Genomic DNA, 22,093 nt, shown 5'->3' on the forward strand with positions numbered 1-22,093 from the left:
GACAGGGCCATGATTAGTTCAGCCGATTGTACTGACACAAAGTGTGATGTTGCATTCACCAATCTAGAACGGATCAATGCAAATACCAAGGTTGACCTCCCTATTGGTTTGTTGCAAATTCTCAGGAATTCTCATAGATCCGTGTGTCCGAGGTCAGTATATCTAATTTTTGCGTAATCATCATGGAATCTCAACTTCGAAGGTACACCTTGGAATTTGAAGACTACGGGTTTGTGTGCTACTACGGACGTGGACGCCATTTAATCACTTGCACATTGCGAGAAAAATATTTATTAGTCAAAGATAAAATGTAAAAACTATGAATTGAAATAAGCATAGAGGAAACAAAATGCCCCATTTGGGCATTTTATTTATTTTCATTTTTTTTTCACTTTATCCCTTTTTATTTTATTTTATTTTCAAAATTTTATATATTTTAAATTTTTTTTTAATTTTATAATTTATATTTATTTTTAAATTTTTAAATTTTAAATTTATTTTTAAAAAATTAAATCAAATTAAAAAAAATGTTTGGGCACACGGCAAGGCGGCGCTTGGAGGTGCACATGAGAGTAGCGTTGGAGGCATGCGTGAAGTGGCGCACAACAAGGCGGCGCCCGAAGGTGTGCATGAAAGCAGTGCCGGAGGGCGTGCAGAGAAGCGGTGCTGGAAGTTGTGCACGACAAGGCAGAAGTGGAGCGTAGCGCCAACAATGGCGTGTGGCGGTGGAGAGCACGCACTACCTTAAGTTCGCGACAGTGTGTTGAATGCAAAATGAAAAATGATGGATGTGTTTGGGGATTTTATAACCTCGCGCTAGGTAGGGTGCATGATGCACCTCGGCGCGCGCATGCTGGTGCGCGACGCGTACTCCACCCTTGTGCTTGCTTATGGGCACTGGATTTATTTATTATAAATTTTATTATTGTTATTATTATTATTATTATTATAAATTATATTTTTCCAATTTTTTTAATGTTTTTGTGTTTTTCAAAATTTCTAATGCTTTTGTGTTTTTAAATTTTGGACGACTCTTAACACTTTTAATTCTAACAATTTGCTCCCGACTCTTAAACTGTGAGTTCGAGAGTCGAAAAAAGTAGGAGGTCCCCATTCCTAGTGAGGAATGGGGCGTGTGTTGTGGGCACCACAACACAAGCCACTTCCCAACATACATAAAAATAACCTACCCTATGCTCATAATAAAAAATCTCACAAAGTTACAATGCCCACATCAGTCCTATACAAGTAACAGGAAATCACAATATATACAATGATCAATAACTCAGAGCTCAAATCCCAAAAATCACAACATTCACACATCATCATAAAAGAATATCTCCCAAGCCTCTAGTAAACATCCTAACTGGTCAACATACTAACTTAACCCAAACCCCAACACGAAATAAATCATACATCTCATCAAGTAATTTAAAACAAGAGTAATTACATAGTTTCATTTGGTTTCTAAACATAGTATCATAAAGATCGAATCACAATATGGGTTCAAGTTTTCATTTTCAAAATGTCACATTTGCTAAGTTTTTTCAAGTACAAAAGTATTCCAAGTGACCCAACATTCCATTAAAATCACCTTAGTACAAAATACCATGTTCATAAAAAAATATGATATACGATTTAAACAAAAACAAATTTCCGTTTAAAATTTCCTCAATTAAAATTGAAATTACAATTACCAATTTTTTTTTAATATATTAAATAATAACTATATAACAAAAAACTTTAATTAAATATTATTAAAATTTAATAATAATAATAATAAAATTAATAAAATAATATTTATTAATTGATTACTAATAATTACTAAATTTTAATAATAAAAAAATATTAATTTATAATTATAATAAATTATAATAATAAAAAGAGTCTAATTTAATAAATCCCTAAATTATGGGGTGGTCGCATAGCGATGCGGCTGTGTGAGTAGCCGACATTGCCAAGGGTAGCATCCGTTGCCTTGGTCGTGTGCCTAGTGCAGGGGGGGGGGGGAAGGGGGGTCACAACCCCTCCTCAATTTTTTTAATATAATTTTTTATATAAAAAATTCAAGCAAACACCCATTTTAATATATATTTTAAAAAATTTATTCACCGGTACAAGCCTAGTATACAACCTTTTTTAGTAGGCCCATTTTTAAAAATAAATAAATAAATATAACTATGATTTTCTCAATTCAAATAATCAAGTTAATATAGATCTAATTTCGAAAACAAACCCTAGCTATGTTGTAATCCAAGCATCAATTTGCAACACGAGAGTTTTCATTTAGATTTTTCGTTCACAAACGTTTCAATAACGAAGAATAATAATAATTTCCAAACAAGGGTTTCAACCAACAATTGATCTCTAAAACAAGATCCACAAACAAACATGAAGAAGACATAGGAAAGATTCTAAGTAATCTACTTTGATAATCTCAAACAAAATTTCTACCTCGATTTGATGCTAACCAAGTGAATGCTCGAAGATTGCAAGAATGCTCGTCTCTCGAAACCCTTTCTGAAATCTGCTCCTCCAAATTTGTGTGTGGAGAAATGAGCTCAAATTTCTTAATAAAGAGTTTCTCAACCTAGGGTTTTGGTTTTTACAAACACACAAAAGCCTTTTCTTTTATTATTTTAATTTAGTTTAATTTCATGGGCAAACTTTTTGCATTTTATTTAAAATAAACTCTACTTAATTTATTCTCTATTAAATAATAAGACGTATTTAAAAATATATTTATTAATTTAACTAATAATAATATTTAGAGTTTGTTATTAAAATGAAACTCCTAGATTAATTATTATTAAATTAAATAAATATAATTACACCAAATTTGGATCTTTAATTAAATCTTTTAAATTTAATTCTTCTATTTAATTAATTTCTCAAATAATTAAATATAATTAAAAATTAATTTATCTTTATAACTTTTTTGTTAAATTAAATCATTTAATAATAACTAAAAATCACAACAGACTCATAAATCTAAATAAGAAAACCTATCTATAAGGCAAATTATGGATTCAAACTTAAGGGTCAAAATCTCAAATTAATGTCACTTGATGAATTCAAAAGGGTGAATAACTTAGACACTTGTCCTATATTTTAGGACAATTGGCTCTGGTTTAGGATTTGGACTCGAGAACTATCTCCTCTCTTTACCATTGAAATATTGTGATGGAGCACACTCATCCTAGCAATTTAGAGAAGTCAATGCTCAGTACCTGCAATCTGCATAAAAGTCAAACATGTACATATGCATATAAATTTAAACTAAACATGCAATGGTAGGGAGTGGTACATTGTGTAGATCCCGACTAGCAGGTGACTACAATTCCCCCCCTCAACCACATTAGAAACCTCAAACATAAAGTAAAACATACATGACACCATACACATGCAAGTATGGGGTAAGTAACCATAAAAAACATAAATAAATCATCCATCTAACTATCATCATCAAATAACTGAAATCACTCTATAAACATACAAAGAATCATGATCAAAAGAATAACCATGAACACATGAAATAATCGAGTATCAAGTAGCTCATCAATATATAAACTAAGTATGAAATAACATCCAAATGAAATCAGGTAACTAAGTATCTCTAAATCATAACACATAACCATAAAAGTTGGCCTCAAAGAATTCAACAATATAACAGGAAAAGTAAACTAGGGGTAGGTTCAAGAAAAATTATGCTTTGGATGGGCGTGCTTGTAGAGTTTTCCAAACAATGGAAAAGAAGATGGGATAGTGGTTTGACAAGGTTACATTATAAATGGGAATGATAGGTAATTCTTGAGCTTCAAAAAAAGAGAAAAAATATTGAGCATAAAGCCTGACACAATCAAATTGCTTTAAAATCCTATCAAAACCAATTTGAAAATTAGACCAGGTATGCCAAACCCCACCAGGATGACAACGATTATCATTGGGATCAAAAGGCCTAATGATTATGCATGTAGTACCATGATTCCCTTTCCCTAGCTATCCAATGAAATAGACCAATCTCATCTTTGTTAGATGTTGGTTCAACCATATTAAAATCCTCACCATGACCTAGGTGGTGGGTGGAAATTGATCCACCATCCAATGCCAAAGGTGAGATCTTTCCACAACATCATTGGGAGCATAAACATTAACTATAAAATGATTATGAAAAGACAACAAAATCCAAACTATTTTCTACATGGGGTTTGAACCATGAGAAATGATAGAAGAAATTAATCGATGAGAGAGAAGAGTAACTACACCACCTTGACCAACATCATGCTGAGAAGAAAACAAGGCACTATCTGGCCAAATAACATGACAAGCTGAGTTAAGAAAAAACCTAGAAATTCTAACTTCTTAAAGACAAAGAATATCAAGGTGACCCAACTGTTGTTTGGTACCAGAAAGCAGGTATTTCTTGGGAGGTTTGTAAGACACTAGACATTCCGTGAAAGAAAATTCATGACAAAATCTCTTGCATGTCATCCGTGGTATTTCTTGGGAGGTCTCTAAGACCTTGAACATTCCATGAAAGAAAATTCATGACAAAAACTCTTGCATGTCATCCATGTCCCCAAAGGAGGAAAAACTATTATGCAAGAAGGACAGAGTGAATTTGAAAGGGGGAGAAGAGTCTCCAACAAAGATTAACCTTCGTTTCTCCATGTCGTCTATATCCTCTAATCGTCCATGTAGATTATGAGAGTGATAGAGAGGTCGATTCACAATCATAGAAACAATTTGCGGAGTGCAGACCCAAGCAAGCTAGGGAGCATTCACAAAAGCTTCTGCATTCCCCTAAGAAGCAAGGTTTGAAATAGGCGACAACAATAAGGGAACATGCTTGAAAGTGGTTCGAGCCACACTTTAAACCACCAAAGTGGGTTCTAGAGAGGCTTGAGTAGTGGTAGTGAAAGTTTTCTTGGGATTCGTTGGGGCTTAGCCCTTGTGGGTAACCATAGTCCATTCATCTTTTTTTGGAGCCACAACTGGCAAGACCTCCTTGGGAGGTTGTTTATCATGCTCAGTCAACAAACAATCTTTGAATTTGTGCTTAGCAATCTAGCACCGATAATTGGTGTTGGGAAGATTCAAATAAAGTACCTTTTAAGTGAAGGTGGTGCTACCAACATGGATTTCAATAGTTTCCTTGAGATCCCATGAAAGGTCGACCTCAAAGCATACCCTCCTTTGAGGACGAGTGTTACAAAACTTAGGAGGCTCCATGCAAACCACTTCACCCAGGGTTTATGCAATAGGTTGTATGAAAGACCAACAAGGAGCATGGAGATATGGGAACTCAACCCACACAAGGACTTGAAGTTTCTTGTCATCTAAGATTGCAAAATCTCATGACCACCTCTGAAAAAATAAGAGGGCATACCTAATCAACCAAGGACCATGGAAGAAAACCTAGTCTATCTGACTAGGGTTAGCAAAACGAAATAGAAAAAATCCTTGGTGAGGCCTTGAATGCCTTCCAGTTGCACTCCATAAGGATTCCAGGCTTTGGCAACCCACTCTTTGAGCATACTTTCAGAAGGAGTACCACCCACAAAATACCCTATCAAGGTATGTTGTTCAAGCCATACACATGCATTATCAAAATCTTGAATGTTAAGAACAATATCCAAAGAGGAATTACCTTGTGAAACACTTTTGGGACAAACTTGTGAGGGCGTTGCTTAGAAGAGCCATTAACATCCACAACAACTACTACAACACAAGCATCAACTCTTGTGTCGAAGTTGGCTAGACCCATAATAAAGCCCAAGATAGTAAGTGCAATATGACACAACCAGAAAAACTATAAGGAAACTCGTACAATCACACAAACCCTAATAGAGCAAAATCGCATCTCCATTAGATAATATCCACTTATATAATTTTACCTCTTTCCCATACTTTGATCTCCAAACATACACCTCAATCAAACCCAAAAGCTTTTACTTTCCAATACAAACATAATAATAACAAGGAAACAAAGGGGGGTTTTGGGTTCAAAGGCGTTCTTCATCACGAGATGCCATGCCAAACCTACTCATTCGATGTCTCTTTCTGAGATGAAAGGTTTTGGAAAAAGCTTTCAAGTGAGGGTGGTGTCGAACATGAGTGGATTTTCGCAGAGCTTAAAAACATTAGAATATGCAGTCGCCAATGAGCTAAAAGACATCGGTTATCTTGGTTCCAGCAACGACAAAGCAAGCAAACAACAACACTGCAAACAAAAACCCTTCCACAGCATATGAAATCGACTGCTTACATTTAAAAACAAAAAATTATAATGCCTTCATACCTGTTGTGAATCTTACAAATGTTTTGCAAACAGGTCACAGAGACAATCCACAAACGGTCCAACGCAAGCACTGGATAGGAGCAATAAAGCAGAGTAAATAAAAATGAAACAAGTCTTGGAAAAAAATAGAAAAGCAACCGACCTAAACAAGCTGTCAGGGGTTAGTCAGACGTTAATGGAACCTTAGGCTACTAGACGTTAATGCAACGTACATAGAATTTATTGCTCCTTAAATAACTGACTCTATTGCTTGTTAAATAACCGACTTTATTGCTCCAATTTCACTCATTTTTTCAACACCGAAATTATTTTTTTCATTGCGTTTTTGTTTCAAAGCCAATCAAATTGCAAATAAATATTACTATTCTGATTTATTAAATGCAATGAAATTAGCAAACTTTGTAAACATAACAAATGTTTAAACAAATTGAAAATCTGATTGGTGCATTTAATAGTAACCTGGACTAAAGGAAAACAATAGTTACCTGCCAAAGGCAGGAACTAATAATCTAAAAAATTCGAAACTAAGTCCACCTTATACATAATTACTTTTCAATATAAAACATAATAATAACAATAATATCAAAATATCAAAACTAAGTCCACTTTATAACATAATGATAAACTAAGATCACCTTAAAACACAATGATAACTGAGACACATAACAGACATATGGTGCAGAAATCGGCAGTGTGTCAGATGGAATGGGCGCATGGCATATGGGGGCATGACACTCCACCGTATTTGCACCGTAGCCTGTGCCGAGGAGATAGGGCGACAATACTTTGCAGAGCAGGGCAAGGTGCAGACCACCATTTGTCTTGCCATATGCCCCCGCTTATGTCATTCTGGCCTGACGCGCCGCAAATGGTCCGCGCTTCTCTGCAATTGTATAATTAATCCTCATTAGCATTGTCTCTTTAACCTGGTTCTTGCTGCATTATTTTCCGTGTGTTTTACAATGGATGGACATGAATGGATGGCTATGGGTTTTTATACAGTCTGTCTCGTATACCCATGTAAGCATTGGCCCACCAAATAAAGCCTGGAGGGAACTAGTGATTTGATTGATGGATGAAACCTTTCCACTCCCACATCCCCACTAATTCTCTGCCTTGCCTTTCTCTTATTCCTTTCCCAAACTTTCCATGGCCGACTTTTGTTGTGCCTCTGTCAACAGCTTTTTAGACAGCAAGCGCTAAAATATTCAGACCTTATTGATTTAAATATGTTCTGGCAGGCCATCGTAATACATTTTGGCCGGCTCAGTCTGAGCGGCAATATTTAGATAATAATATAAAATGTGGAAGGGCGGGCATTTAACACCCCTCTGCAGCGCAATCTTTCTTGTTCTTGGTGGATTCAGTTCTAAGATTGGGTATTAAATAGAGAGGATCCGGTGTTTTGTCAATAGTAGTCATTTCAGTGGGCAAGTAGCATGGCAGTTTCATCCTCAGGCATGAGATTCAAGCAGAAGCAGCAGGGCTATAGCAATACTACTCTTTCAAACCAGAACCAGAACCAGAAGATGAAACCGAAACAGAAGAAGCAGAAAGGAAAGCCCATGCCAGGCAGTATGAATAGCAGCAGGTACTTGATAGGCCTTTCCATGGCCGTGAATGTCTTTCTTCTCACTAGTCTGGTATATGAGAAAAACTACCATCACTATCGCCATTCCCATGTGAATGGTGAAGACTCATTGGTTAATAAGATATGCCTACGGCAACAAGGGGCAGAAGCAGAGGCAGAGGCAGAGGCAGATGGAGAGGCGGATCGTTACTTGCTCTCTCCATTTGCAACAGCTCAGCCGGCGTATAAATGTCATGCCTGCTTGACGGGCCACAACTGTTCCACTGTTGTCTCCAATTGTACTATCAATCTCGATCAGTAATTTTTCTCAACCTTTTTCTTTTGGCCTATATATACTGAAGTTTCCATTTGGTTTTACTAACCTACAGGTTATGGATTGGAAATATAAATCAGTTACCAACTCCTGCCTTTGTTCAAAGTATTTTTGTACTTTTAATATGAAAAATTGTAAACCGTGGACCCCACTGAAAATTTAATCTCTTCACACTTCTGGGGGTTTCCATTTCCATGAATAGTGTTGAAAATCAAATGGTGGAATCTATCCATACCTGTATATTACATAAGTACATAAGCTTAGCTGACTGCCATAGAAAATTACAAAGTGGAGCTCATAAATAAATTGCAGTGGGTATAAATATTTGACGGATAAAAGTTTAGAATTGAGTGGTTTACTGTTGTATTGGATGCAGTGGAGACCCAACGATGTTTGAATCCTTTTGGAAGGGGCAACAGAGTACAACTGTGATTTTGGGATGGCAGCTGATGAGTTACTTTGCTGATATAGAAAACATATGCTGGTTTCTAGAGCCAGACTTAGCAAATGCAATCAGATCTCTTCATGATCTCGTTGGGAATGCTGTGACTAAACGGCGTACTTTAGTTGTAGGAACAGGCTCAACACAACTTTTTCAGGCCGCTTTATATGCCCTGTCTCAACCGGGTAGCTCAAAGCCTACAGCCGTTGTGTCTGCAGCGCCCTTTTATTCGGTATGACTATACCCCCATTGCATTTTGGAAGAAAATCAAGATAATTTCATCCTTAGTTGTTTACCAAAACCAATGAATGATCTTTCCTTTTGTCTTTTCTCATTTCAGTCTTATCCAGTGGTGACGGACTATTTGAAATCAGACCTCTATAGATGGGCTGGTGATGCCTGGAAGTACAAGCAGGAGACAGATGAAGATCATTATATCGAACTTGTAACTTCCCCGAACAATCCTGATGGGTTTGTGAGAGAAGCAGTTGTAAATGGATCTGGACCGGTTGTATATGATCATGCTTATTATTGGCCACATTATACTCCTATCACTAACCCTGCAGATGGAGATGTAATGCTTTTTACCGTATCTAAAAGCACAGGCCATGCAGGCACCCGCATCGGGTAAGATATTTTATCATTTTTGCATGATTCTTCTTTTTCCTGTAAGATCTTTTTATCATCTTTGCATGATATTTTTTCCCCCTTAAGTTAGCTGTCTCATCCTCCATAAGCAATTTTAGTGTCTTCTATATGCTTTTTCTGGTTTTGATTGTGTGTTATGTTCATGTTGCTTTCCTGTACACTTTTTTGCCTTTATTTGATATGCGAGAACCTCTTTCCATATTATCCTATAATTTGTTTAGTTTCTTCTTCAGCACCAACGTACTGTATATTTTGCTCTCACTAGGTTTTTAGAATTCAGGAATCTTCTTTTTCATTTTAGTTGATGGGAAAATTGATTCTCTGTTTTATACATTATTTGAAGTTGAGAGGATTGATGTAGGTGGGCAATTGTTAAAGATGCTGAAGTGGCTAAGAAGATGACCAAATACATCGAACTGAATACAATTGGAGTTTCAAAGGATTCTCAGCTACGGGCCAGCAAAATTTTGCACTCTATAAGCAACAGTTATGCTTCTGTGGTTGACATAGAAGATTACTCTAGCACCATGGAAGAGACTAGATTCTTTCATCATGGATCTAATTTGATGGCTGAGAGATGGAAGAGGCTTCGAGATGTAGTAAGACTTAATCACAGATTCAGCTTGCCTGAGTTCCGAAGTCAGTTTTGCAACTTCTTTGGTAGGCAGGCTACTCCTCAACCAGGTAACAAGAAAACAAAAAATAATCTATTTCAAAGTATCTTGTGATACTGTATGGTGATTTCTTGGGGTCCAATTATAAAGTTCATCAGTTTATATTTGATAATTGATGATTTCACAAGAATCCATTTTTTAACATCATAAATGATATACTTTTAACACATTCAATTAAAACTTTGATGAGTGACAATTAACAAGATTCCGTTTCTCATTTCTCATTTCTCATGAATGATCCACTCCACACTTAAATATGACTTTGATAAAGATCTCCTGTCTGAATACCCAATAATATACTATAAAATGAAGTGAAATTGGGGTCTGGTGAATGATAGAAGGGTATAAAGCATTTCTGATAGAAATATGAAGGGTGAGTGATGTGCAAAATGAAGGGACTTCACCAAACCCAACAAAATCCATCAAGTTCTAAAAATACTGGCAGCAAATAATCCGACTATCTTTTCATCACAAATCGTGGCATATATATGTTATCTTCAATACAGGGTATGCTAAAGTGTGTTGTTGAATCCAATAAACTAGGTGTGAACTGATGTCATGAAAGGGTTCAAAAATGAAACGGGAATAGGAGCAAATGTGTTGGATTAGATGTGTGTAGTCATGGGTTAAGGGTTATCCACTACCAATTTACCAAATATGTAAAAGTTTTGAAAATAAGTTAAAGAAGTACAAATTTGCATGCTAGTTTACAAGGTTATAGAAGAAGCAAATAGCCAAATTTGTAAAGAGAAACACAGAATTGACTGACTCTTGATTGCTCTGTAAATGCAGCATTTGCTTGGCTGAAGTGTGAAGGAAGAGGTGATGAAGAAGACTGTGCGAAGTTGTTGAGGAGTCATGGAATTATCACTCGCAGTGGCAGGCATTTTGGCGCACCCCAAAACTATGTGAGACTCAGCATTCTTGATAGAAACCACACCTTCAATCTTCTCATGGACAGACTCTCTGCCATTCATTGATCTTATGTAACTTGTCAAGAATTAATACAGGCTGTGTTGTTTTTTGTTGGTGAAGAATATGTGCACTGTTTGCAAATGGCTGTAAAAAAAACAAGGTAATCAGTCTGCAATGTAATTAATATGAGTTTTCTGGTAGAATCATAATGGGTCAAGTTGGACTTTGGACTCTTGACTATATCTCCTCTGGCTTGATTGCTCTTCAAAATTTAAAATCCTTAAAAAGTATTAACTGGTGGGTAATCATAATGGTGGTCTACTTTTATCATACTTACCCCATGTCCCCATTCAGCTGCTTAAGTCTCTTTTGTGCTTAAAACTAAGTTAAAAAAGTGTCCCCATCTAACTTTTTAATTATAATAAAAGGATAATTTGAAATATTCTATTTTCATGGAGAAGCTGTTGCTTAACAATTAGAATTAGGCCCTTCAAAAAGGGAGTGGCTGAATTTATGCAGTAACTGCATACTAAAAATAGGACCAGGTGTTATCACAAGTTTTCTTCCCTCCATTTTCACATCTGCCTCAATAACTTTTTCCCTCGAAAATTCATATGCATAAATTATTATGAATAGTAAATACAAGTATTACCCTTCCTATTTCACCATACGTGGGTGCTGCAGACTTAAGGAGCAAAATATTTCAGAGCCTTTAAATACTGAGGTGTGTCATATTCTCTCTTTATCTTGTCTTTCAGAGATTTTGCAGAAAAATATATAGATGGTTTGACCTGAGATTTCAGACAATGTTAAACAAGATGAAGATTGAATTTCTTTGATTTTAAGAACTTTTTGCACTCAGAGTTTTCTCAATCTTTGTTAATATTTTCTGATGTCCAGAGAAATTGATAATGGATAATGGGACTGATTGGTTCAGGTTTTAATCGTTATAATTATTGTGATTGATAATATGGTGCATTATTTCCTTTATGGAATCAAGTTCAATAATTTCGTGTTTTGTCATAATTTTTATTTCCTACATGGTATGTTATTGAATAATTTCCTGGTTTCTGTTCCTGTGCCAATCACCATACTACAATTGCTGCACCAATTTCCTCTTTAAAATTATCTGGAGCGTACATCTTAATCTACAAAATTGTTATTCAATGCCCCTTTCCTTTTGAAATTTAGGCTAGCATGTTTTTTAATGCGTAAAGTTGGTGAATTGTTTTGAATGTTATAGTTGTTAACAACCTAAGTTTTATTGGATGGCTGTTGTCAGTGTGATGCAACCTATGGATATTTTGTAGAGATTTGTTGTCATGTGGTGTGTTCAGTTTTCTTTTTAGTCCCTGTAAAAACAAAATTTTGTTTATGAGCAAGGCAAATTTTTTACCTTCCTGAATCATTTGTTATTGCATAATGGAAAAATGATGTCGATCTGATGAAATTCTGTAGATCATTGTCACCACATGGCTCATCCTAGGCCTTTGTTGAGCTTTCCCACAAGCACAAACAAGTCCAATCTGCAGTATGCCCACCGTTTCAGCCTCAAAAATCTCATACCTCAAAAGCTCTAGATCAATCACTTCCACAGTCCACTCTTCTCTCACAACAGACTGAACCAATTTTGGGAGATTTATGCAATCCCCTTCCTCTTGTAAACTATTTTGCGCAGGGCTCCTTCCTATAAGGATCTCAAGGAGCACCACTCCAAAGATGGCGATGTCTTCCTTTTGAGAAGTTTTTTTATTGTCAATCTACTCTGTTGCTCTCTGTATCCTGCAGATATAGTGGCAGCTATTGAAGGATTAACAAGCCTAATTAGACAAATGTCTGCAACACATGCATTTCCATGTTTGTCCAGCAGAGGATTTCACATTTCCATGTGTCATGCCTTAATGACGAATATGGGCCAACCCCAGAGCTGCATCCAATGCAATCTTCAATCACCTACTCCATTCCACAGGTGTTCTGTTTGGACCCCTTTTAGCTAGTTAAACACCAGTGTAACATCAGTACTGGGGTATGTTGGGACATTAGGATGCCGGGACAAGTTTCTGGGATCGGGGACAATGGGCCTCAATTTCCGGATAATGGGGGGACAGGGGCGAGGGGAGGATGGGGTAGGGAGGGGTGTTGTATGCTATACTTATAGAACTTGAAATGGCAATGTCTCATTGTAACATATGAAACAAAAATACTTGAACAAAGCAAAATTGCAACACAAACTAGAACTATTGAACATTCAACATAGTAACATAGTACATACCCAATAGTAACATTCCAAAACCAAAAATCAAATAGAAATTCAAGTACCCATCCTAGCAGCAGTGTGATTGTGGAATGGCAGAGGTGGGGGTACTCAGGTGCTACAAGTACCCAGTGCGGGAAAGTCTCGGGGATGGGTTCTTCGAGGTTTGGGAGGGGGTGCGAGTCCCTGTGTTTCACTGTAAAACTCAGAAAATAAAGGTCAGAATCTTGTTTATTAAAGTTGATCAGTCTACAATTTCTATTAATATTCCCCCCGCCCCCCCCCGCCCCCCCTTTTAATGACCATTTTGATTAGTCCAAACTTTCATCATCCATGAGAACAAACACTGAACACACTCGAGGCATAATGAATGGAAAGGCTTTGCAAATAGATTAGTAGGGTAAGCTGTCCTGATTGTCTGAGAGAAGCTTTATTAATACCTCAACCTTAACCTTGTGAGTACAGACAAGAGGCAATGAGTGCCATCAAATGGAACTTAGAAATAGAATCTCATAGGCCACTGAAATCAGATATAAGGAGTTACTTATTTTTAAATGGCCTTTACTTCAAATTTTGTCTCTGTAATGAAATTCTGAAATTTAATTTTTTAATATTTTGTTTGAACCAAAATAAATTGCAATTACAATGAACGTGTTCATAGCTTATAGGGATGTTATTGTTACAGGAGGCATCATCCTTCTCTTTTGTTTACGTGCCTCTTCTGAAGCTTAAATTGGCTTGATTCTGCCTCTTATTTTATGCCCCTGGTAAAGTCTTCCCCATTATTTGATTCAAATCTGTACCTTTCTTAGGAATTCGCCTCTGAGAATTTGCACCTTATCTCTCAATTCTGGTTTTCACACCTTTCTTCTGCTCTGCCCTTCATTTTGAGTTGGATGAATTTGTGTTCATGTATGATCTTACGCTCCTTGATATAATTTAAAACAATCTATTCAACCCTTTCAAAATAGCCCTAAATTGCCTGTCTGCTCTGGCTATGAAAGAATTGGGATAAAATAAAATCAGTTGCATATATTTTCATGTAGACACAAGTAAGTTGGATAAGATGAGTGGACTTTGTTTGTACCCTAAACCGTGTCTGCATAAGTTGATGATGGTTGTACCCACTCGTCCAAATTGAGGTTATTGTGGGGTGCTCCACCTCCTACATTCCATGTTCCCACAAATACCCTGCAACCCATAACAATTCAAGGTTAACTCTTCCTTCTTAAAGAAAGATGTGTTGAATTAGTAGTCAATGTTTTAGAAGAAAAGATTTATAGACTTCTAATGTATTCTAAAGTGACAACATGCTTTATCGAATCTCAGCAATTTAATTGAATCCACTTTAATTAATAATATACCTTAGATCTTGCACATTAGTATCCTGAGACATGTATGGCTCCAGTCATGCCAGTGTGTCATATGTGGTTTTGGTCTACAAATTGTCTGACAGGTTTGACAAAAGCAGTGTGAATTACAGTGAAGTTGTAATAATTCAAACTCAAAATGTTGATGTTAAACAAATCAAACACAAACACAGAAGCTAGTTTTACTAGCTTATCATTTTCTCATCATTTTTGTCAAAACAGAAGTTTAGTACCAATAAAACTTTAAGGATATAAATTCTACTCCCCCAGCAAAAGGACTTGCCCTCATGATAGAAAATCTAATAATGCAGCAATGCAAAGACAGGAAGAAATGGTTTCTAATGGGTAAATGTTTTGTAAAATTGACACACTAACTTGATCATTTTTTCCCAAAACAGTGATCTAAGCACCAGAACATTTACTCTACTCCTCTACCAAAATAGCTGTCCTTATACTAGAAACTTAGAAAGAGTACTTTTATTTAAGAGCACTGATCTCTTATACTATTCATTACAACTACGGTATTGCCTGCTTGACTCATTACTCGGCACCAATGTTTTTTGCTTTATCATATGCACCTTGTTAAATATTTTTTTGAGTCTGGCTATATAAACATTTTCATTCTTAAAAAGCACAGGAACTAAATATAGCCTCAACATCTTTACAGTGACAATTCTTCAATTTATAAGTTTGTACCAAACTTCTTTAATTCTTTCATTTCTCCAATACAATCTTTTATCACTTAATCTTTCTACTTTGGGTGTTCGATCCACGTTCTAATTTGTGGAGTGTTTTGGTGAGTAACTTGGTGATAACTTGCCGAAAGTTTCCATTTGAAGTTCTGGATGAGTTTTGGTTTGCATTTACTTGCAAATAAGTGAGTTTTTGACTTTTGCCATGGTACAACATAAAGATTTCAAATAATTATGGTAATACAGCCCTTCGAGTGGTTTGTATGCATGATACATCCATTAATATAAATATCACATGCTCACATCTATTTGTACTTATAGAAAATGTTACACGTGCTTCTAGAAAATGTTACATTTACATATACTCAAGCTAGTGAATTGAAACAATATAAACAAGGATATCACAAGAGATGCACCCTAGAGAAATCCGATTTGGTGGAACCCTCAAAGCAAAGAATCCTATATTAAAAAATTAGTCTTACAAGCTGCTCTTTTCATGAGGTCCATAAAAAACTCAACTAAGGCATTCTCTCACTTGCATCTGACTTGGTGAACTCACTCTACAAAGAACCATACAATCTCAGGAAACATGAAAATGGAATCATAAAATTTTGCCTTTAATTGCTAGCAATCCTAAAATTAGTAGGATTGGTATTCATTTTTCAAAAGGATTAGTATCTTCCTATCATCTAAGTGAAGACATATCACACAGTTTTTTCCTTCTTTAGCATCAATCCACTAGGTGAATTTATATTAGATGGATACATGAGTTTAAAAAAGAGAATGGAATATATCCTTTGTAAAGAGATTGAAGAACTGCTCAAACTCTTCAGAAGAGCCTTAAGTTTTATTTGTTTGGTCAAACCTTTTAGCTATACCTTGTTCCCATGCTGACAAATTATTTGTGGCTGAATAAACTAATTTTTTTATACGTAACCAAATATTTCACAGCATTGGTTTCTTTAACCTTGTGCCTATTATTTTTAATTTAATATAGTCTCTGATCTATATAATATTCTTCATAATTATATTTGTCGGTTGTGGAGTACCTTATTGCTGAACCTTCCAATCAACTTAAGCCTAAGAAATTCGACCTGATTATGCTTCCGTTGAGCTTCATAATCATCTATTAATTTCTGATTTATCTTCCCACTCTATCGCCTCTTCCCATTTTTCTGTTGCAATTTGAACATTTTCTTCTCCTTTAGATACCGTTTTTCTTATCCACTCATCTGTTGTAGTAGCTCTAGTTGCTTAAATTAACCTGAGCATGTGACAGAGTTTTGGAATAGTGGGAATCTGATCTACTGATTGTAGCAGCTCGGTTAGTTGTTTAAATTAACCTCGTAATTTAGCAGCAAATTTCTTCAATTCCTCTTTTTCTTTTCATTTTGTACTCTTGCAACTAGAACATCTACAAATTGGCTTTAAGCTTTGTCGTCTCCTTCTCCCTGGTAGAGTATCCCAAGTTAATGGTTGACACTCGGTAATCAGCAAGAGTTATTTCATGGTGATGATCCGTGGCTGCTAATGGTATTGCAATACGTGGTACTCTCAATCCTGATGTAATTATCTGTGGTTGAAGATAACATCGTAAGTTTTAATCCTCTGCATCTAAGTCACAGGATACCCTGAATTTCATTAAAATTTTACTCTTTCCAAATATAATGATATTTGATATAAAATTGTTATTTATAATAATAAATTTTCTTAAAAAGTAATATTAAGTTATTCAGTTTAGTTATTTAGCAATGTCAATTTTGACAACTTTGTGGATATATTACTTATATTTTAATCGTTGTTCATCCAAATTTTATGATTGACGAACTCGAATTAAAATTCCAATCTCGTGACTTAGCTCTGCATTAAAAACTGTTGAGATCAGTAGAAACAACTTCAATTTATTTCAGATGCCAAATCTTATCGATCGACCAAGCAAGGATATTGGGACCTATTCTTGTTTCTCATGGTTGTAAATCTTTGTGGTGACATTCTTAGATTAGTATCTTTCAGTTTGCCCATTTGTACAGTGAATCTATTCTTGTTGTAGCTCCTCCATTATTGCATCTTTTGAGGCAGGGACATGTCTTCCTGTTGCTCCAGTGCTCTTTCAACTTGTTGCTTAGCACCTTACACTGGCTACAACAGATTTGTTACAGATTATATAATCTCAGCAGCCATGTAATGCCACAATATTCACCTTTGGCAAAAGCATGAACAAATAGATGCTAGGGCAAAAGTGATTTGACATCATAGGAGAAACCTATGCTGCACATGAAATTGCAAATTGCCAAAAATAAAAGTGCACATTAAGAAAGAAAGTGTACAGTGCACAGTATTGTGCTGCAAATTCAAGTTAATATTGCTGTGAAATATATTATTTCTATATTGTAGATTTGGTCTAAGTAAGTTGCTATTAGATGTATTATCTTTCAAGCTTTTGTTTGTGAAATTGCATTGTTACTTTTTAAATTTTTGTTGACAAATATTTAGATATAAAAGAATTAAGCAAACATGTTGAATAATGGAAAATCTCTTGTTGGGGTTACATTAGAGAGTTAATGATGATAATTTAAAATCAATTAATAGTTCTGATTCACACACTTAGTTTTTGTAGTGTAGGTACCAGCAATTACTTTTTATAGATAGGAGTACATATTGTCCAATTTTTCAAAATGGTTTTATTAATTTCACCTCAATGCTTTCAAAAGACATGGGTGAAAATTTGATTTCCACTAATGATGACTATTATCTTTGAGTTTGTTTCTTAGTACACAACTGAACAATGAAGAAGTGATAATTGAAAAGGAAATTCCAACTAGTTAAGCATATGTTACGAAAAATCAATATCATATACTCCTTTAAACAACTCAAACAAAAATTAGAGTTCCTTGGAGCATTAAAAACACAATGGTTCTAATTGAAGCTAAAAAAGTTGAGAGAGAAGCACAATCAACTAGTAGTGCAATGAGAAAAACATTAAATGCCCATTGAAAAGTGCAAAAATAGTCAACAATACTACTCTTCTCATGGTGGAAATACAATCTTCTATCTCAAGATGATAGCTGATGGAACATGACAAGTCAAAAAATTATTGATAAGAAACTTCCTCAAAAGTTTATTGTTGAACTTTATGATGCAATAAGGACCACATTTCGTAAAGGTCAAGCCATCAATCTTGGAAATACTATTATTGATTCATGATACAAGTTTTGCATTCAATGAGAACAATCATCTAAATGAAGATGATCAAGTACATGAACATGAAACACCAAACGTAGAAATTAATGAGCAACCTAAACATGGTAATGAAAGAGACAATAGTTCATAGGAAAAAAATAAGAATCTATTTCAAATGTAACCATCATAAAGGATGTTATCCTTGATAACAATGAGTTGCTCATTTCTACTCTACAAATGGTTGAAGAGGGATGCACAAAATGAGATGAACAACACATGAATACATATGCATTGATTGAAGAAAGGTTATTGAAATTTGAAGAACACAAAATTAATTTCCAAATGAGCATGGTTTCAATGTATAAATAATATTTTTCAAGCAATGTTGAAAATTAGTGAAATATATGCTAAAGAAAACTAATTTTGTATTTGTTAGGAGCATAAATTTGCAAAATAAAACAATTAAATTGTATGGAATTGCTTATGAATAATGTTCATCTTTTTAAACTACAATAATTTTTATTAGTATAACACTTGCATCTTTTTGTATTGATTATATTTCACAAATTAGACTTGTGTATGGTAAATTTGATGTATCTCAAATTTTTCTTGTTTGCATTAATGCATAGTGCTATCTAGAATGGTATCATTATTTTTGCCACTACGTTATCCATAGCATACTTTTAGAGCATAGACATTAATGCTTTCTTATTTCTAATTAACACTTTTTACTAATAAGTCCTAATTTTGCAACATAGGCGATGGATACAAATAACATAAAACTAATTAGGGTATTGTTAAAATGTATTTTAAATGATAAAACAATATCATTGTAATTTTTTTGTGATGTTGAAAATTCAACAAATATATTAAAGAAATATAAGAAAAAATCACACACACTTCTCATTGTTTAGATAATCAGGAGGAAGATGAAATAAATTTGGAGCTTTTTGCAATATGTCATGAACAAAAAAATGTATTCAATTTTATTTTTTTATCATTCTCAGTGGAAAGGGAAGGTCAAAGGTGAGTGCTATATCAAACAACGTTCTTTGCATTAGTGGAACTATTATATTTTTTAAGTAAAATTTGTTGACACAATTTCATAGTGTCTTTAGGTTGCCACATGTATCATTTCAATTTGTATGTGAATCATTGATGAAGATCTTAAATAAGGTGATATACCTCTATCCTTAACAACATCTATAAAGAGTGAATCGCTTCTTGTTGAGAAACAAGTTGCTATTGCTATTCCAAGATTGTTATCTAGAATGTCTAGGATTAACATCAACGAACTTTTTTGGATATGGAAAGTCAACAATTGCAAGAGTTGTGACAAAGTTTATTGATTTTATGCAAACTATATACAATGGTCAAACAACCAATCAACACCTAAGCTTGTTAAGCAAGGATTTCACCAAAAAAAAAGGGAATTCCAAATTGTTGTGGGTTGTAGGTTTAACACATGTTGATTTTGAACTTTCAACCAATGATTGTTCATCTAATTGGTATGATTGTGATTACAACTACAATATGTCCTAACAAGTAATTGTTGATAGTAACTTGTGTTTATAGGTTGGCCTTGATCTATCAATGATGCTAGGCTCCTAAGAAATACCTCCTTCTACAAGTTATGTGAAGGTGGAGGGAGATTAAATGAAAGTTTAGTTTCAATTGGCTCACCAAATATGAGGGAGTATATTTTTGGAGATTAGATATCCATTGTTACTATGGTTAACTCACACGATTCAATGGAGTTGTAACTGATGATACTATTTTTTATTAAGCTTCAAACTATCTTCAACTCGTATTGTTGTTCAATGTGCACTTAGAAATCTAAAAGGTGTTTGGCGAGTTTCAAATTAAAAAATTAATCAACAAATGCCACCAAGGACTAATCTTTGTGTTGTATTTTGCATGATATTATGTTGATATATGAAGAAGATGACAATGGAGTTGTTACTGACTTGACAACCATGAGAATAATATACCAAATAATAAAGTGATACCCATAGATTCTATTACAGAGTTATCCCAAATAGCCTTACTGAATTCATTTTAATGTTAATGAAAATATTGTGCACCAAAATAATTAATCACCATGTTTTGATTAAGCCTCTTCAAAATATTCTTAACCAAAGTAATAAAATTGTGCATCAACACAATTGAAGACTTGAACGTGGGTGATCGTCATGGTGAGAGCCATGAGCTCTCATGTGTGCAAACCTGTGTTGCACTTGCTTCTTTGGTTCCACTGTCTGCTATGGTTAATGAAGGTGTGTCTAATGAGGCTTTTAATGAGGCTTTTGGGATTGCATTTGGTAGGGTTGTGTTCATTGCAAGTGTCAAGGATATGGTGGTTGGTGTATGTTACTCAATCCCTTCCCTTTTTGTGTTAAAGGGAGATGGGGAGTGATTCGTTTCTAAAACTTCCCCTAGTTTTGGGTGTGTAGTGTCTCAAGCAGGGGTGAGGAGAGGGCGGGGGGGGGGGTGTGGAGGGTGGTTCATAATGGGTCTCCACTCCTTCCTTTTGTTGTGGGCGGGGAGGGGGTGGGGGGGGGGGGGGGGGGGGGGGGGGGGTTCATAATGGGTCTCCACTCCTTCCTTCTGTTGTGGATGAAGCAATCTTGAGGGAAGTTGTGGTGTGGAAGGAGGTTGTTGTGGGGGGGTAAAAATGGACCTTTTGGTGGGGGTTTGGGGGATGTCACTAAGCCCTCAGTCTCCAAACCCTTTCCTACATGTACCCCTATTTCAGTCAATTTGGAAAAAGAGTTAGTTTTAGGGAGAGCGGTGGATAATGACCCTTGAGGTGGACATAGTTATTTGTCGATTTAGGGGCTTTTGGATCTCTCTCAATTAGCTCCATACTTGGATCTCAAAGCACTGAGATGAATATCTTACTAATTCTGTCTAGATATTTCCTTTGGTAAGATGTCCTTTTATTGCTAGATTTGATAATGTAGATGATAGGAGAATCATTCTATGTGATCATTTCTTCACATGGAAAAATCACTTTTCCTCTGATGATGAATCCTTGGCATAAGGACTTTAATTCTATCATTGAATCTTTTTGCAAAATGCCTATTTGGTTACATCTCCCTAACCTTCCTCTTCATCTCTGACATGATTTTGTTCTTCGGGAAGTTGGTGAGGATTTGGGTGATTTCTTAATGGTGGAATCACAATCCTTTGATTTGTTGCATTCTACCTTTGCAAGGATTCTTGTTGATATGGATACTTCTAAAGGTTTTTTGATGGAGATTAAACTATGTAGTCCTATTGGCTCTTGGATCCAGTCTTTGGATTATGAAGGTATTTCGTTTAGATGTAGAAAATGCGTAAGATTGGGCATGTTGTGGCAAAGTGCGAGGCTAAAGATTTCAAATCTAAGAAACCCTCGTCATTGTAGAAGGGTGCTTTGTTGCAACATTATATAGTGGTAAAAAATCTTGCTCCTTATGGGGAAGTTCCCTCAGAAAATACTGATTTTTTTCAGTGAAGGGTAGATCTTCCTACCCCTTCTCCTATTCATGTTGGTTTTAGACTACAAACTTCTACTATTGCAGTCCCTCATGTGGCTAGCCCTATCCATGGAGTCTCTGGTGTTACTTTTGTTGTTGTTATTGATTAGATAAAGATTGATGTTGTTGGCTTAGTCCAACATGGAATTGTTGAGCCTATTACGGCTTCCATTGGAAATAATAATGATCTTG

General features: G+C 35.3%; 1 protein-coding gene across 1 annotated transcript; it reads left to right on the forward strand.

Moving 5' to 3' along the window:
- Positions 1-6,965: 6,965 nt before the first annotated feature.
- On the forward strand, positions 6,966-11,119 carry LOC149556394 (L-tryptophan--pyruvate aminotransferase 1-like). Its single transcript, XM_089830680.1, has 5 exons — positions 6,966-8,189; positions 8,582-8,879; positions 8,988-9,274; positions 9,657-9,979; positions 10,762-11,119. The coding sequence occupies exons 1-5, from the start codon at positions 7,741-7,743 to the stop codon at positions 10,947-10,949; spliced, it is 1,545 nt and encodes a 514-aa protein (XP_089686806.1). The 5' UTR covers positions 6,966-7,740; the 3' UTR covers positions 10,950-11,119.
- Positions 11,120-22,093: the final 10,974 nt, after the last annotated feature.

The sequence above is a fragment of the Cupressus sempervirens genome, chromosome 5, assembly GCF_028749045.1.
Source record: "Cupressus sempervirens isolate cs-2001-9-10 chromosome 5, ASM2874904v1, whole genome shotgun sequence".
Classification (NCBI taxonomy): domain Eukaryota; kingdom Viridiplantae; phylum Streptophyta; class Pinopsida; order Cupressales; family Cupressaceae; genus Cupressus; species Cupressus sempervirens.